Raw genomic sequence first — 18,328 nt, 5'->3', positions numbered from 1 at the left:
TCGTATATGTATCTACTGTAAACTGATTAAGGATTCCAAACAACAAAAAGCATCTTTATCCACCTTGAGCTTTAAAGGAGGAATTTACATTAAAAATGGAGATCAAGAAGTTGGGTCTAAAGAACAATTTAATGAGGGCTAGGCAACTTCTAGAAATCTCTACTTGGCTGCCACATTCATTTCTTTTTATTCTAAAGAGCATTTTCTACTTCTGTAGACCACAAGCAGACATTTATATTTAATAAGCAAACTTATACTCTCTAAACTGAAATTCTAGATTTCCAGGAGAGGGAAACATATTTACTCAGTTTCGTTCAAGGTTTTATTTCTACTCCTATTGCCTGTAGCCCATGTAGCAAGATCACAAATGTAACCTTAAATTATACAAAACACCCCATATTTGGGATGATAGTCTCAACAGGCAGGGACTGTCAAAAAGTAAGCCTTTAAAACAGTCTTTCCGACTTAGATCAGAAATAAGCATTAAAGGAAAAAAGAGATGTTTACAACCCCTATCATAATCTCATAAACCTATGCATAAACATGAGTTCAAATCTTGATTCTGGCACTTATAGAGTTTTGGATGAAATTGTTACAGATTCTCTATTTTTGGATTTCATCTTATTTGTAAAACATGGCTGGTTATATTGTATTTAAACGCATTTTGTGTTAACTAACCACAACATCTACTGGATATGTTGTACATGGCAGTATTTGGCTAGAACAGTTTGGTTCACCAAGCATGTGTTATTATGCAAACTCGGCAAAGCACTGGATTATCTATTAGAATTAAGATTTAGGTGTTTTTGACTTTAAAGAAATCAGTCTGGTAGAGGTGGGAGACAAATGGGGAGATAATTTAAATAAAATGTAGTATGTTTGTTGATTCTAATTCTGGATGAAATTTGAATTGATCTGGGAAGGTTTTCAGGAAACTTTAATACATGAAAAAGAAGTTAATCTGATGGGAAAGATTTGAGCAAGAATTTTCTATAACAAGATCAGGTTAAACCTAAAACAGAGCTGCTCTAGATTTGCAAGGTTGATGGTTCACATTTCCTCTGTGACAAGGTAGATAAATTGGTAATTTAAAAGCCCTTTTCCAAACACTGCTCATCTTGAACAAAGGGGCTGAAGGAAGTATCGATACAATTTTTAAGGTTATTATATGGTAAAAGAAACTTTGGTAACTTACTGTAGGTAATTAAGAGCATAGAAAACATGCATCTCAATTAGAAAAATAAAAATATTTAAGAATAGAAACATACAGTACACTTGATTTGTTGGTAGAAGTTAAGAAATTTAATGACCCAAGCTAACACTACATTCAATTCCAAACCACCTTTGCTAGATTCATCTGAAGGAACAGAAAATATGTAAATAAAGAAAGGGAGTGAGAGAGAGAGAGAAAAAGAGAGAGAGAGAATCACTGTTCGATTATTTTTAAATTGTGACTTTGATATATTAGTTAAAGCCTGCCAGAATAATTTGCCATCTCAGAACAATTTGTTCATTTCACTTAGAAATTACAAATGTTGTTTAACCAATAAATCTAAGTTTATTTTGTAGCAGTCATTTTTCCAGATGTTGCCTAAGTCTAGTCGTCTGGGCCCTCTTCCAATAAATGAGGAAAGTTTGATTTCATAGGCTGTCACTGTTGATTTTGTCTAACCTTTGGACTCATTGGTTCATCCCAATATATTTACCCTGATATATAAGACTTCCAGGACATTGGAGAAATTCATCTATTCTTTTACGGTAAGTGTCAAAATTAACTTACTTTATGGTATTAAATATGTTTTCATTAAAAGTATTGGAAAAGGTTTATAAGGGTAGTAGTTGGAGGCTTTTGAAAAGGATCATATTTATTATGCAATGCACCTGTTTGAAGCCTAAAATTTATATTGAAAGTTAAAGGAAAGTTGGAACACTAACTCTGTGTTGCTTGTTAAATTAAATTTTACTGAAGCTAGTAACATTTTTTTCCCAAGACAGGATTTCAACCTTGTACTGTGAGTACATGCTCTACTTTGAATAGAGTTTTAAGATGTCAGTTTTCTATTTTGGTGATTTCTAAAGTATTAAAATGCTCAAGAATATGATTGAGGTGGTTTGATAACTTGGTCTGTGTAAGATTAAATATAGTGGTCAAATATTTTTTATAGAACTTAAATTGATCCTGTTGAATTAATAAAAAAATTTTTGAAAGTCTAGTTTTAGGAATGGAGTTGTTTTATTACTAAATTACATTTTGAAAATTATTGAAGCATTGTGTATAACTTGCATTATTTAGTGGTGAGAGTAAAAAGCTGTTTGCTGGTGCTTTATTTTATCTCCAGTGAGGGGACAGGAACTGAAAACAACCATGGAGTGGAAATTACTTCCCGTTGTCTTGCTGCTGCTACTTTCTGTTTGTTTGGTTCAGCAAGTTTCGTCTCAAGGTACCTTAACCATCAAAAATTGTCTTATTTAAAAACTACTGCTAACACTTTATTTTCAAAACAGTGACATAAAATAGATTTCTACAAATTTACATTTGCTTAATTTAATAATTAGTATAACCTTAAAATTACATAAAACTTATGTGATATATTCATGAGTGTTTTATAATTATCATCTTTTTCTCTTGCATTGAAAAATCTTTCAAGAAAATTTGTTTGTTTTGTTTATTTTGTAGTTCTGGGATCAAACCCCAGGACCTCATACCTTAGGCTAGTACTCTATCACTGAGCTATACCCACAGCCCTGAACTTTTGTATAAAATACTGTAATTTTGGCACTTACTTCTACGATTCTTCCAAAAGTTTCAAACACACAAACATTTGTTATTAAACTGTATAATAGCATAAAAATAACTGAAACTTAAACAATGTTTAATTGACATAATTTTACTTATATGTTGATAAATTTAGCTTTTCCATCAAATGAATTGTTGATAAAAACTTACTTTGACATCATTTAGATGGTGATTTCATATTTAATTTTATTAATTGTAAGTGTTCTTTCTTACAATGTTTGTTCCTCTAAATATGAAGTTATAGAGACATAAATATCATTTTGTGTTGTAATATTGAGTTATTCATAGTCTACCCCAGAGTCAGTCCTGAATGAACAAGTTTTTCAAGAATGCCAACATGTACTCAACCTAATCACACTAGCCAATGTCTCTAGCACTACATTTAGATTGTATAGTGCTAGTAATGCCTAGCTTTCCTTTTTCCAACATTTTACATGCAAAAATCTGAAAAAAAGAAAAATCAAGACAGATAGTTGGTACCAAAACTGTCCATTTATTTGTAAAGTAGACATTTCTGGTAAATACCTAAAATTCTCCTGAAATCTGAGATAAAATTGCCTGCATAGGCATAGCTGCAGAAATGTTTTGATAAGAAAAGATGGAAAAACAAGCAAATATGAGTATTTAGTTAGGAATGATGTCTACTCTGGTCTTTCCAGATACTACAGGTCTCTCTCATAAGGCTGAAACAAGAATTATAACACCGGTGCATCTCTTAAGTCAGCTTTTCTACTCTAATACAATTGATTGTTCACTAAGGGTTACTTTCTTTTAAATAAATAAAATTTAAATTATTGGCTAAATTTAATAGCAATGAAAATAGGACAGACACTTCATCTATGAAAATTAACTTTTCCCATATAGATAAAGTTCAGAAATCTGCCAAATGTCAAAGAACATTCTTGTGATGCTGTTTTGTCTGCTTCTCTTGCCTTCTGAACTGCTTCTCATTCTTTTTTCATTATATATAATATATGTATTTATGTACATACACTATATATGCATTTTGTATGTACTGCACACATATATTTATTCAAAAAATTCTGAAAATGATCCTACTCTATTGTTTATTTGCATATTAAGACTTTAACTTTCCTGGATTCTCTCCTTTTGAGATTTTTTTCAGTGTGTTTCAACATTCTTCTGTGGATTTAGGACACTGAACCTACCAATTTCTATTCCAGAGATGAATTCCATTGTTACACCACCGTGGGTTTTTCAGGGAGGGTTTTAAGGTGTCATTTATGACTTTTAGAAATTGTGGAAAGATAGTTATGACTTTGTTATTGTTTCTTTGTCCAGAAAAATTCTGAACATTTATATTCATGCTCAGATGCTGTTCCAGGGTTCTTTAGTATTCTCACCAATGAAAGAGAAGAAAATGTAGTAAAGACTATGCTCACATAACTAGCTTCTTTTAAACTCATCATCAGAATGAGTGGCAATGTAATGGACTTTGGAATCAGATGAATCAGAGTTCAAATTCTAGATTGGCTGTTTATTTAGAATGATCATATAATTTACTATCCACATAAAGGTACTTGTAAGAGTAAAATAGATCACTGCAAATAATTAGTAGGTGTTATTCAACCTGTAATACATACATATATAATTGAACTAATAACCAGCTGTGCCACTGACAAGTTATTAAAATTTTAGTGTTTCAACTTTTTGGGAAAACCTCTCAAAGGGCTAAAAGCCTCTGGAAAACATTTTTATAATGTTAGCCGCAGTGTTGACTCCAAACTGGCACAGCAATGCTTAATCAGTGACGACTAGTAATCATCAAGACAACAGCCTGCCTCACGATTAGCTGTAGCTTCTATCTCTCCCCCCACAGCATCACTCTTCAAAGTAAGCCACTACTATGCCTGAGGTTTACAATGGTATATTTATCTTCTCAATCTGATAAAGAATAAAGTGTCATGATCAAGATCACAAATCAGCCAAATATCAGCTTGGTCTATCACCCACCATTTTTAGTTTTTGTTTTTTTTTTGTTTTTTTTTTCCAATCAGTAAACTTGTTCCTTATCAATCAATCAGTTTTGTACTCCTTGTTAGGTCTCTCCCTTTCTAAAAGTGGTTTGGCCATGTTTACCCTAGTATTGTATAATTTTAGATCTAACAAGCTGTGCAGGGAGATGTGGGGAAGGGTATTCTAGAGATGCCATCTGCAACTGTGACTATAATTGTCAACACTACATGGAGTGCTGCTCTGATTTCAAGAAAGTCTGCACCACAGGTGAGTCCTGAGAGCGGTGCCTCCTCTGTTAAGAAGGGCGGTTCTGTGAGCTTCCCCAGCACCCACTGCCGTGCTGCTTTCCCTCTGTTTCACTTCCTTTGCTCCAATGCCTTTCCCTACGCTTGCATAAATGTTGCACAGAGCTGTTCCTAAGAATGGTATCAAAGGGGGCTGGGATGTGGAGGTTGGAAATCTGTCACTTGCACAGAATTATTGACTTGCTCCAAGTGAAACTTCTTGTTTTAAAAAAAGACTTAACATTGACTCAGGAGCCATTAGGTGATATGTAATTCTTTACCAACAACCAGATACATAATTGTTTAGTGATGGGGTTTTTCAACATTTCATCAAAAGGTCCATAGGAAACAAGAACAATCTTGTATATTGTTTGACATTGGGGGTATTAACATGTTTATAACTTACTTGAAAAAGACATTCCTAAGGATGAAGCACTAGTATTTAACAATGATGAGTAGTTTCAGTTAATACACAGCAGAGCTGAATTTTAAATTATGACTGAGATTTCAATGATGATATTTTGGGCCATTTTACTATTGACAGAAACATTTCATATTCAATTTATAAAAATTATAATTAAAATTTTACAGAACTTAGCTTTCTTTTAGAATTTTTGCGTGAAGCTGTTTGCTTTTTTTTTTTTTTTTTTTTTTTTTTTTTTTTTTTTTTTTTTGGTGGTACTGAGACTCAAACGTAAGGCCTTATGCATGCCAGGCAAGTACTCTACCACTGAGCTACATCCTCAGGCCACACTTGTATCTTTGACCAACTTAAAATGAATAGGTCTCTCAAGATCATTCACACTGATGGGATTAGGCTAAAATCTGTTTGTTTTTCTTCTTTTTTTGTACTGAGCATTGAACTCAGAGAATTTGCACTGAACTACATCCCTAAGCCTTTTAAATTTTTGAGATAAAGTCTTGATAAATCACTAAATTATCCAGACTAAACTCAAACTTGTGACCCTCCTACTTCCCCGGGATGATGCGATTATAGGCTTATCCACTATACTCAGCCTGAAATCTTCAACTCTACACCTCACCTACTTTGCCATAATAAAAATTTCTTTGTATTATAAATGTTTTGAGCCTCAACAGCAAATCATTTATATTCAAGCAGTTTTAAATATAAACAGTACTACAAATCAATAGTATGAGGTGAAAAGACAAAGATTTCATATGAAGAGTATTTCACTATTTAAACATTTTCTAACTTTCCATCCATACATGTAAGTGGCTATGGAAGCCTTGGAGTGTCTCATGGCACCTTGAAGGGTACAGAACATTTCTGTGTCAGCATTTCTGACTCGGGCTGTCTCCATTTGGAACATCATCCATTTTTACTGGATGATATACTCCAAATTCCAAGTAGAAGACTTAAGAATGCAGCTTTAGTACTGTAGTGAGCTCTGAGGTGGGAAATGGTTGGCTAAATACATGAATATGGATTTATAATCAATAGTCAATAACCATAATGTTTGTTTTGCTCTGGGTAGAGCTTTCCTGTAAAGGCCGCTGCTTCGAGTCCTTCTCCCGAGGGAGGGAATGTGACTGTGACGCCCAGTGTGAGAAGTATGGCAAGTGCTGTCCGGACTATGACACTTTCTGTGCAGCAGGTAAGCACTGTGGTAGCAGTCGGTCCTTCTCAGTACAGGTAGCTGTATCTGTGTGCCTACCTTAACTTTACTGATAATACCTAACTTGTGGTCCAAGTTGGTAGTGAATGTAGTAACGTATAAGCTATTGCACACTAATTTTGTTTCATAAAGATGAAATAAAGAAGAAAAGAAGCTTCTCGCAGCAGCATCTCTTGGCTCAGCCAGGCTCTGGGAGCATCAGACGGAGGACAAGGGCTGAATGTATATGCTTTCTTCTTCCAATGTGGTTCCATTTAAGGTTAAACCAAAAGTAGTCACACCTCACTCAATGATTTCTTGTTTCATCTTAGTGGTTCTAACTTTATGAAGTCAACTGTCCTTTGAGTTATGTATGCTTGGATGTAAATATTTGAGTATATATATAAGCACAGAATTGATACAGATTCTCCAAAAAAAAGTTAATTTACAAGTTAGCCTAAGCCACTAAATTTGCATGCAAATATGTCAAGAATTTAAGTGTGAACTAAATGTTCCTTTACATCTTACCATTCCCTCAGTACTGTCCAGATACATGTCTGTTATGGTAGAGTGAACAAAATGTTTGTATCATTTAAAATGTTCTCTGGTCAAATCCTAAAGAAATACTCTAATCTAAGTCCTCCAGATTTCCCTCAATGTATCTATCCAGATACCAAGTATTTGTTCATAATCTCTATTTTGTTTTTTAAAAAGAATATTTATGGTGGTAAAAGTAAAAAATAAGCAAAGTTTATTCAATCATATTTTATTTAAACAAAGCTATACCGCCTGCTTCTTTAGAACAGTGGAGAAATAGAGTAGAAAACTATTAGCAGAGTTGAAGGATGTTTCTTAACTGATCTGTGATTTCATTGGAAAACATTCCAAAAATAATGCAGACAAAACCCTTAGAATCAAAACTTCAGAGTTCAGCATTCTTGTAGCTTTCAGAAGGCTCCATGATGGAAGACACATATTTACTCATTATCTTGATAATTGTTTTGGCTGTGAGACAAAGAAAAACCTAGGAATTTACTTTGGCAAAGGATGGATGGGGAGGCAAGATGGTTAGAAAGTGAGGAAGTATTGAGAGAATATTTTAAGAAGGACTGTATTTTATGCTATGAAGTTTTGCTACATCTGAGGTTGAGATAAATTTAACAAATGATAAATTGTCGTGAAGATAAATCTGTAACTTCATTTACAGAATTCAATGAAAACAAAGAAACTACCCTCAGCTTCAGTACTTCATTAAAAAAACAAAACAAAACAAACAACTCGAATCTCATCCACAGAGTTGTTTCAGGCTTGCTACAAATACTGTTTATAGGCTTTCATGTTTCTAAAATCTTAACGTTTCAAGAATAGAAGGTATCCCAACTAAATGTCTTCTGTTTTGCACCAAATCACTAAATAGTATATGTCAGAAATGTTACTCAACTTGGGATACAGTTGTGTACTTGCTTTTTGTTGGCTGGGAGAAGAAAGAGGATGAGGTCTAGTGGTGTGGTCGCGAAGCTCACAGCAATGGAGTTCTGAGGAGCTGTGGGTGGGAATGGTGGGGTTTAGCACAGCACTTTTTCATCCAGAGTACACACTGCCCTGTTTCCTTATCTTTCTAATGGCCTCTCCTTTTCTTCTGGTTTAGTGATTTAAAAATAATATTCCATGCTTTCATGTCTAGAGATGAAAGGAATTGGTGGATGAGATGTGAAGTAAAGATTAAGAATAGACACATCATACTATTAACAGTTGTTTACTGGGAAGGGAAACACTGTGGAAAAGCATGTAACACTCAATTGTGAAATCTGCAGAATAATACATACAACTTTCATAGTGAAAGGCAAATTGGCATCATTTGATTTGAATGCGTATTAGAGAAAATATATAGTTACATTTTCTTGCAGTATTGGACTTCAATTGAGGGGCATACACATGCTATGAAAGCACTCTACCACTGAGTTACATTGCCAGCCCTTTAAAAAAATACTACAAATTTGTTTATTTATTTGGTAGTACTGAGGATTCCTTCATGGTTTTTTTTTTTTTTTGTTTTTTTTTTAGATAAAGTCTCATTTATGTGTTCAGGCTGGCCTTGAACTCACAGAAATTCTCCTGATTCTGCTTCTCAAGTGCTAGAATGACACCACACTTGATCAGGTGCTAAGGATTGACTCTAGGGTGTCACACATGTGAGGCAAGTGCTCTACCACTAAGTTGCATCCCCAACCCCTTTTAAAATTTTATTCTGAGACAAGGTCTCATTAAGTTGTTCAAGCTAAGCTTAAATTTACAATCCTCCTTAGGCTTTAGTTGCCTAAGTATGTGGGACTACAAGCGTGCATCATGACTTCTACTTTTTATTCTTTAAGAAACAGTCAGAAAAATATAATTATCATACTCTTATGCTCAAAAGATTGAATATCCTGTCATCCATAAACAGTATTAGTTTTTATACTCATGAAAATGTGGTTGAACAGATTGAAGTTCATAGACTCAAGCATGTTTTAAGGAGGCAAACACATTTAGAAATCATCTTTGAATAAACATCTCAATTTGCAGACAAGCAAATGAAATTCAAAAGGAGTTAGCCTATTTGCTTAAGGTTAACATGGTAAAAACATCCAGGACAAGGACAGCAATTTAAGCCTTCTGCTTCCTGAGACTTTGCTTCCTGCTGTAATTTACATACTACAATTTGAGAATCAGTCTTTTATAACAAAGAATCCTTAGAATTAACAGGTTTGGAGTTGTGTTGGGCTGCAGCCTTCTGGCACTGGCTTTTACCATCATCTATGCTTCAAACTATAAGCATCTGTGCTTTCCAGTTAGCAGTGCTGATAAATACAAACCAGATGTTAACCAAACTGTCTTGCTTGGCCTCAGTGCATAATCCCACATCACCACCTTCAAAGACTGCACCTCCGCCTCCAAGAGCATCTCAAACCATCAAATCAACCACCAAACGTTCACCCAAATCACCAAAAAAGAAGAAGACTAAGAAAGTTATAGAATCAGAGGAAATAACAGAAGGTAGGAAGATGGCAGATACAATTAAAGATTTCTTAGATGAAATTATCTGTAGGTGAACTACCTGTATGAGTATTCTAGTGGGTAAGCTTATGAAAGGCTCATTACATTTTTGGTTTAGTTACCTTAAGACAAAGTTTAAGCTAAAGAATATCTCAGGTGTATCTTCCTTTATTTACCAAATTCAGCATGAGTCTTGGTGAAAGTCATCATAAGGGACTGATCTTACTGTATAAGTTTCTTTGCAGAGCAGTTGGATTCTGTGAGAAATTTTGGCAGATGTGGGGAAGTCAAGAGTGTTTTATTGCTACTGTGTGTGATAAGCTCAGGTGCCTTGCTTTTAATTGACAAATTCAAAAGGCATTTGATCATACTATCAATAAAACAAAAATAGAACACAAGATATTTGTAGATCAGTTCTCATCAATTTTTAATGTATTTGGAGTGGCATTTTTTAAAAAATCACAGTTGGTGTGATCAACCTTTTTATTTGATTTATAGAACGTTCTGTTTCTGAAAACCAAGAGTCTTCCTCCTCCTCTTCTTCTTCTTCTTCAACTATTCGGAAAATCAAGTCTTCCAAAAACTCAGCTGCTAATAAAGAATTACAGAAGAAACCCAAAGGTTTGAGCATTGATAAAGATCAAAGACTATATCAATGCCAACTTAATTTTTAAAAGTAATGAGTGTTGGTAGAATGATGAGAATATCACAATATTTGAGGGTGGTGAATAATTTTATAAAACACACTTAGAAAGTGCCAAAGGAATACTTTCCATAGGAAATAACTGCCAAGATGCTAACAAGCTATGTTAAAAGCAAAGGATAAGAAGATGCTGTAACAGGCTGGTAGGAGTGATTATGGTGTTCTACTGCGGATCCTGTCTACCTGATCATTTTGGTTTCTTCTTCCACTATCTTTATTGGGTTTTCATTTTTCCTTCCCCAGCTTTATTTATCACTTACACGGTGCTTTCCATCTTTTACAAATATTAATCCATTAAATTCTCATAAGCCTCCATGGAATTATTATGCCTATTTTACAAACCTTTATTATTTCCCTAGTAAGTTATGACTGGAGTTTTGAAGAATTCTATTTCCTAGATCGTTTGATTTTCTCTGAAGAGACTCTCCAGCTGAAAAGCCAGACATTGACTCTTTTGTCATTCAAGAATATTATGTACAGCAGAATTACTTTCATTTGCTAAATGGAATTTGTTTGTAAAGTGTCCCTTGAGTTTTGTAGCTCAAGCAGGGGAAAGCTGTCATGGGAAATCTTGTTTAACAGTCTTTTTGCTGCCCTGGCATCCTCATGTTCTGCTATAGACTGTCAAGTTTAGCTGTGCAGAGGAAAGACAGCAGTTAATAGTTCTCAGGTAGCTGGAGTGGTGAAAATATAAGACATTGGTGCCATCTTTTCAAGGAGAAGGGGCAGCCTGGTGAGGAACAGAGGATGGAGAAAGTAAGGGGTGAAGAACAGTAATATAAAAGATGAATTAGTGTTATTGGTCACTTTGGTGATTTCAGAGTTGCCACTGGCTACCATGTGCAGTGTTAACTGTTTAGGGTTTTATTTGTGCATTTCATATTTTATCTTATTCAGCCCTGAAAGACAGCTTGAGTATTAGTTTTATATTAAAATCAATGGACATATTAAAGTTCAGAAATTTGCCTAGACGTATACAGCTAGCCAGTGATGAGATCTTTTAGGTTACTACTAAAGAAGAAAAAGCTATTAAAAATAACAAATGTGTTATTTTTTTCCTAGTAAAAGATAATAAGAAAAGAACTCCAAAAAAGGAACCTGCCCCAGAGCCATCAATTGATGAAGCTGGAAGTGGACAGGACAGTGGTGATTCTAAGCTCACTCCAGCTCCTGACATTGCTACCACACAACCCAATAAAGTAACTACATCTCCCAAGAGTACAACAGTAAAACCAACAACTCCTAAACCCAGTCTCCCATCTAATCTTGACACATCCAAGGAAACACCTCCACCAGCCAATAAAGACATAACAGTGGAAACTAAAGAGTCTACTAAAACAAATAGTGCAAAAGAAAAGACTTCAGCCAAAGAGACACGGAGTTCAGAGAAAACATCTGCCAAAGATTCTGTACCCACACCTGAAGTTCCTGCTAAACCTACACCCAAAGCTGAAACTACAACCAAAGCTTCTGCTGTGACCACTCCCCAAAAGCCTACCCCTGCAACACCCAAGGAAACAACTACCACCTCCAAGGAAGCTGCACCCAATACCAAGAAGCCAGTATCCACTACCACCAAGGAACCAGCTACTACCACCCCCAAGCAGCCTACACCTACCACTCCCAAAGAACCAGCTCCAACTACTCCTAAGCAGCCTACACCTACCACTCCCAAAGAACCAGCTCCAACTACTCCTAAGCAGCCTACACCTACCACTCCCAAGGAACCAGCTCCAACCACCCCCAAGCAGCCTACACCTACCACTCCCAAAGAACCAGCTCCAACTACTCCTAAGCAGCCTATACCTACCATTCCCAAGGAACCAGCTCCAACCACCCCCAAGCAGCCTACACCTACCATTCCCAAGGAACCAGCTCCAACTACTCCTAAGCAGCCTACACCTACCACTCCCAAGGAACCAGCTCCAACCACCCCTAAGCAGCCTATACCTACTCCCAAGGAACCAGCTCCTATCACCTCTAAGGAGCCTTTAATCACCACCACCAAGGAACCAGTTCCCACCACCCCTAAGAAGCCTTCACCCACCGCTACCAAGGAAACAGTTCCCACCACTCCTAAAGAGCCTGTACCCACTACCACCAAGAAACCAGCTCCCACTATTCCCAAGGAGGCTGTCCCCACTACCCCCAAGGAAAACACTCCTACCTCCCCCAAGGAACCATCTCTCAATATTCCCAAGGAACTTGTAACCGTCACCAAGGAGCCCATACCCACCACCACAAAGGAACCAGCTCCTATGGCCCCAAAGGAAGCTGCATCTACCACTCCCAAAATACCAGCTCCTACCAGCCCTAAGGAGCCTGTACCTACTGCCACCAAAAAACCTACATCCACAACAACCAAGGAACCAGTTCCCACCACTCCCAAGGAGTCTGCACCCTCTACTCTCAAAGAGCCATCTCCCACCACATCAAAGGAACCAGTCCCCACTACCCCTGAGGAGCCTGCACCAACTACTCATAAGACATCAGCTCCAACCACCACCATGAAGCCTCCTACTACCCTGAAGACATCTGTTGAAGCAACTCCTGATTTTTCTTTAGAACCCACACCAAAAGCTCTTGACAGAAGTCCCAAGGAGCCTGCCTTACCAATGGCCAAGACTACTGCAGTGGCCAAACCTGAAATGACGACAGTAGCTAAAGATAAGACAATAGAAAAAGAAATACATCCTACACCCGAAATTACAACTGATACTCTTACGAGTACAATAAAAGGGACAGGAACTATAGCAGAAGAAAAGACTGAATCCAAACCAACAGGTACTACTATGCAAGTAACATCTATAACTCAAGATTCAACATCATTCAAAACTACTACTTTGAAATCAACAACTTTTGCACCCAAAGTAACTACAACTGAAGAGACTATAAATAAACCTGAAGAAACAAACACTGGACCAAAAGATATGCCTACTAACTCTAAAGCAACAACTTCAAAACCCCAGAAGCCAACGAAAGCACCCAAAAAACCTTCCACCAAAAACCCAACGAAAGCACCCAAAAAGCCTGTTTCTACTAAAAAGCCAAGCATACCTAAAGTGAGAAAACCAAAGACTACGCCAATTCCCCCAAAGACAACACCAATCCATTTAAACCCTACCTCTTTGGCAAAATTCACAATCCAAACTACCACTAGTCCTAATCAGACTCCAAATTCAGAAATAGTTGAAGGAAATCCAGAGAACGAAGATGCAGTTGGTACTGAAGGAGAAAAACCTCATATGATTCCTAGGCCTCCTGTATTAACTCCTATCATTATTCCAGGAATTGATCACTTTGTGAGACTACCCAATCGAGAGATTGGCATCAACTCCATGCTTTCAGGTAATATTAGTTATTTTCATTTTAAAACTGGTATTAATTTCTACCTATTTGAACCACAATGCTCTGTTTTAGCGTCACTCTAATATCTAGAGCCCAACTTCGCTGATTTGTGAAGTTTTACTGCTTCCCTTTAAGTAAGCAGAGGAGTAAGACAGTAAGCTTACATACTTTTCAGACAACCAAGTAGTAATGTAGAGTTAAGAATTCAGTTTCACTGTCAGTATAGAAGCAGAGAGTATACATAAATGTCAAAAAGGTTAGTTGGGAATCTACTCTTAAAGAGTAAGGCAGAGCAAAGTTTTATTATTTTTTTCCAAATCAACCAAAACTGCAAAGACTAAAAATATTATTTTAAACTTACAAAAAAATGGCTAATTTATATTGATATCAAAACAATTTGGCCCATTTAGATTTCTTTTTATATACTATTTTCAAAATTCACCTTTAGGTAAATTGGAATTATTAAATACCTTTTTCATCTCTAAAATGTAAATGCTTCAAACTGTACTTGAGTTTAAGAAGATAAACAGGCAACAATCCTATGAGAGGATGTGAAAAGAACATTTTTCTTATTTTGCTTTCTATTTCTTAATTTGTTTTAGATGAGACCAATTTATGCAACGGTAAGCCAGTAGATGGACTGACCACTTTGTACAATGGGACACTGGTTGCATTTCGAGGTGAGCTACATACGTACTTTGGTATTTTCCTATTATTTTGCTCTGGTATTTATGAGACTCTTGATAGATACCTAGTGTGGGTTGAACTTTGTGGAGGGGAACTTGACACACAAATCTGTCTTACACAATGAGAATCTAAGTTACTATTAAAACACTGGGCAAACAAAATTAGAAACATAAAAGAACAAAGATCTTGAACTGATACTACTTACATTTTAATCCTCAGTTGTTGTGTTCGAAGGTGCTAACCTCAGAAAATGACAATGGCACTTATTTCATGTTAATTTGCTGCAGATTCTGCTAATCCAGTTTTAAAATATGTATAATCTAGAGGCTGAAGAGATTTTAGTAGTCATTAAATTGTAATTCTTTAATTCTAAAAGATAGACATTGCAATTCAGAGAGAACTGACTTTCCTGCTACACAGTGAAAAGGTTTTTTCCAGAGCTAGAAAACAAAAACATTTGGTATGTTAAACTTCATTCTTGGGAAATATCTATTCAGAAATATTCAAATACTCTTCTGCATTTGACTATTTCTGATGCCATCTTCTTGATAGATGCAATTTGTTCTTTGTAATAATCACTAAAAGGTTTTCATTTTTGGTTTCTTTAGCAATGAGTTTCAGTACTTGGCTTGTAGGCTGATGCATCTCTTTAAATTTTAGGTCATTATTTCTGGACGCTAAATCCATTCAGCCCACCATCTCCAGCTAGAAGAATTACTGAAGTCTGGGGTATTCCTTCTCCCATTGACACTGTTTTTACTAGATGCAACTGTGAAGGAAAAACTTTTTTCTTTAAGGTAATAAAAATAGTTATGAGTGAAATTAAAAAAGTGATTGTAAATTATAATACAAATCACCCAACTTCCAATTCAGAAATGTTTCATATCTTCATGAACATTTTATTATCAAAAGGACTCTTATTTTGATATTAATAGCCTACTTACATATTTAAGTCAACACTTTTTCCCTATACAAAAGCATAAGAATGATTTCTGACCCTTTTTCACCAAAACTATCAACATCATTTTTTTTTTTTTTCAATTGTCAGGATTCACAGTACTGGCGTTTCACCAATGACATAAAAGATCCAGGGTATCCTAAATTAATTGTTAAAGGATTTGGAGGATTATCGGGAAATATAGTAGCAGCTCTTCCAATAGCTAAACACAAGAACAGACCTGAATCTGTATATTTTTTCAAGAGAGGTATGTGCTACGTAATTGACAAAACTATAACAAATTTTAAGAATTGATTTTTAATATTTCCATTTATTACTGCATCTACTGTCAAAAGGTTATCTTTTATGACTAGAATTATTTTAATGAAAACTGAAGGTAGTTAAAAATTATTTAAATCTTCTACATCTGTGTTAAAGCCTTGATGTAAAGAGTCAAGTCACTTACTTTCAGTTAAATGCATAATTATGTAATATGCTGAATGTATTCTAAGTGGTTTAGTGCTTATTTTCATAATAGTCCATAGAGCCATCCATAGTATCTGAATTCATTTTTTTAAAAAAATTCCAATAATTTCATTCAGGCTGTAAATGGTTTTTCCAAATTTTCTAGGTGGATTAATACAAAATTTCCTATTCTGTGTGATTTTCTAATATATAACAGGTGGCAACATTCAGCAGTATATTTATAAACAGGAGCCCAACAAAAAGTGCACTGGAAGAAGACCTGCTGTACATTATTCAGTGTATGGAGATGTAGCACAAGTTAGGAGACGTCGTTTTGAACGGGCAGTAGAACCTTTTCAAACACACACCATCAGAATTCACTATTCCCCTGTCAGAGTCGCTTATCAAGACAAAGGTAACATTTTAACTGCAATAAAAATCTCTATACATGAAGCAGATGTGATATTTTCTCATAAAGGCTTATAAGCACTAACTAAATAGCCACAGTAATTTCAATTTATTGATGCAAAACACATCAATTTGCCTTAGTGAATAACCAAAGATCAAATCTTTTTCTTTGTGAGTAGGGAAAGCATTTAAATTTGTTAATAAACACTTTTTATCAAGCACTTCTTATCAAAAGTGATGTATAACAAATCTAAAAGCCTCAGAATTGTCCTAAAAGGTAGTACAGGGCCACATCAGAAGGCAAAAACTGGGGCAAAGAAATTAACTCACCTACCTAAGTAATGGAGCTCTTCAGTCAACAAACTACGATTAAAATCCAGGTTTGTCTAGCCCTTTCTAAGATTGTAAACTGCCTTTTAATCTGATAGCTTCTATTAAAAATGTCTTTTATAGGTTTTCTCCATAATGAAATTAAAATGAGTACAATGTGGAGAGGATTTCCAAGTGTGGTTACCTCAGCTGTAACACTGCCCAACATTAGAAAGCCTGATGGCTATGATTACTACGCCTTTTCTAATGGTAAGTTACTAAGTAAAATCATAATAGCTTCCTGAGTTAATCTCATTTGTGAATGTACTAATTCAAGCAAAAATGCCAATGCACAATGGCAACTAAAGGTAATGAGTTCAGCTATAATACTTACATTAATTGCTGTGGACAGTATTTTAATTTAAATTAAATTGGAGAGGACTGCAACTCAATCTTTCATGACATTATGATAAAACATAATACCTCAGTAATATTATTATTGAAAATAGTATTTTACATCTATTAGTCATTTAACAGATGCCATTTGCATCTTCATATAAGAAAGACATTAAATTACACTAAGCCAGGATACTTTTCTATGAAAAGCCGAGAAATCTAATTTATTCCAAAATATTACAATATATGTGACACCAGAAAGTATTTTTAAAAATGTACAAAACCTAAATGAATTATTTTTAGAATAATTTGGTTATTCTAAAATGCTTACTTCAAGAATTCAGTCTAATTTTACTGAAAGATGTTGAAAAGTGAATCCATCAAGACAATTATTTTTGTCAGAAAGTTCAAACAAAATCATTTCTGCTATAAATATGCTAAACTATCTTTGAGTATATTAATCAACTCAAATTATTTTTGAGTTCAAATGTTCTGTTTACTTTTAATTTAAAAAGTGATTTCTTTTCTATTTAGATCAATACTATAACATCGATGTGCCTAGCAGAACAGCAAGAGCAATTACTACTCGTTCTGGACAGACTCTCTCTAAAGTCTGGTACAACTGTCCTTAGACTGATGAACAAAGAAGAGTCAACTAATTAAAACAAAGAAAAGATGATAAATTTTGACAATGAAATACATTTTATTAATAAAGAATGTTGAAATGAACATACCAATTTAAATACAAAAATGTTTAACTTGATAATTATTACACTAAAACAGACCTGACAATCTTATTCACAACTATTATAGTTAATGGGCCATTTAGTTAATATTTCCTCTATTTATCCCTCCTCTTCCTCCCACTGCATGGCTTATACCTGTAAAAGACCAAAAGGAAGAATGATTTACAATATGAAATATCTGAACATAATGGATATAAAACTGTTACTTTTTCTATACGTTCAATGGAAATCATTACAAAGACTGTACTAATATTTTTATAGTATGAATATAAGTGACATTAGAAAACCTGGATGCATTAAAATTTTACATTTTTAACTAGTATAACAAAGTCACAAAGCTTTATTCTGTTACATAAAAAGCATTTAACAATAAATGACAATGAACATATAGCACTACAACACTTTAAATTTTTCAAATCTTTAAGAGAGAAAACAAAGAACACTCCCACACTCATTATACAACTATGGAATATAGATATCTATAAGAAGCTTCCTGATCACTAAATATTATATATAATATTTAATTAGTATTGGTACATTTGAAAAAAATAAACTGGAAGCTTTATGACTAAAGAACTTGTTCCACTTATTATTTTATATTCTACTATACAATTAATAAGTG

General features: G+C 34.8%; 2 protein-coding genes across 8 annotated transcripts in view; one reads left to right on the top strand and one right to left on the bottom strand.

Annotated features, from left to right (window-relative positions):
- Positions 1-1,610: 1,610 nt before the first annotated feature.
- Positions 1,611-18,105, top strand: Prg4 (proteoglycan 4). Of its 5 annotated transcripts, XM_063239756.1 has the most exons (13): positions 1,612-1,758; positions 2,340-2,441; positions 4,919-5,041; positions 6,555-6,674; positions 9,561-9,707; positions 10,206-10,328; positions 11,473-13,758; positions 14,361-14,438; positions 15,106-15,242; positions 15,494-15,650; positions 16,065-16,262; positions 16,709-16,834; positions 17,495-18,105. In XM_063239756.1, the coding sequence occupies exons 2-13, from the start codon at positions 2,366-2,368 to the stop codon at positions 17,590-17,592; spliced, it is 3,669 nt and encodes a 1,222-aa protein (XP_063095826.1). In that variant the 5' UTR covers positions 1,612-1,758; positions 2,340-2,365; the 3' UTR covers positions 17,593-18,105. The 5 variants fall into 5 exon arrangements, with proteins under 5 accessions (XP_063095828.1, XP_063095826.1, XP_063095827.1 ...); XM_063239758.1 differs by lacking the exon at positions 4,919-5,041 and having other exon boundaries at positions 1,611-1,758; XM_063239757.1 differs by lacking the exon at positions 10,206-10,328 and having other exon boundaries at positions 1,613-1,758.
- Positions 17,644-18,328, bottom strand: part of Tpr (translocated promoter region, nuclear basket protein) — a 60,150-nt gene continuing 59,465 nt past the window's right edge. For all 3 annotated transcript variants that reach the window (XM_063239753.1, XM_063239754.1, XM_063239752.1), the window contains exon 51: positions 17,644-17,841. In XM_063239753.1, coding sequence (XP_063095823.1) covers positions 17,786-17,841 — 56 coding nt within the window. In that variant the 3' untranslated portion in view covers positions 17,644-17,785. The remainder of the gene's footprint in view (positions 17,842-18,328) is intronic.

This window comes from Cavia porcellus, unplaced genomic scaffold (assembly GCF_034190915.1).
Source record: "Cavia porcellus strain 051 isolate PalLab524CR breed Dunkin Hartley unplaced genomic scaffold, mCavPor4.1 scaffold_29, whole genome shotgun sequence".
Classification (NCBI taxonomy): Eukaryota; Metazoa; Chordata; class Mammalia; order Rodentia; family Caviidae; genus Cavia; species Cavia porcellus.
The sequence above is the reverse complement of the archived record's forward strand: the minus strand, read 5'-3'. Positions and strand labels throughout refer to the sequence as shown.

Bases quoted from the DNA above. Each gene is read 5' to 3' on its own strand.
- Prg4 (XM_063239756.1), top strand. From the start codon at position 2,366: ATGGAGTGGAAATTACTTCCCGTTGTCTTGCTGCTGCTACTTTCTGTT. The intron at 2,442-4,918 runs GTACCTTAACCA...GTATAATTTTAG, and splicing joins TCAGCAAGTTTCGTCTCAAG to ATCTAACAAGCTGTGCAGGG. The intron at 16,263-16,708 runs GTAACATTTTAA...TGTCTTTTATAG, and splicing joins AGTCGCTTATCAAGACAAAG to GTTTTCTCCATAATGAAATT.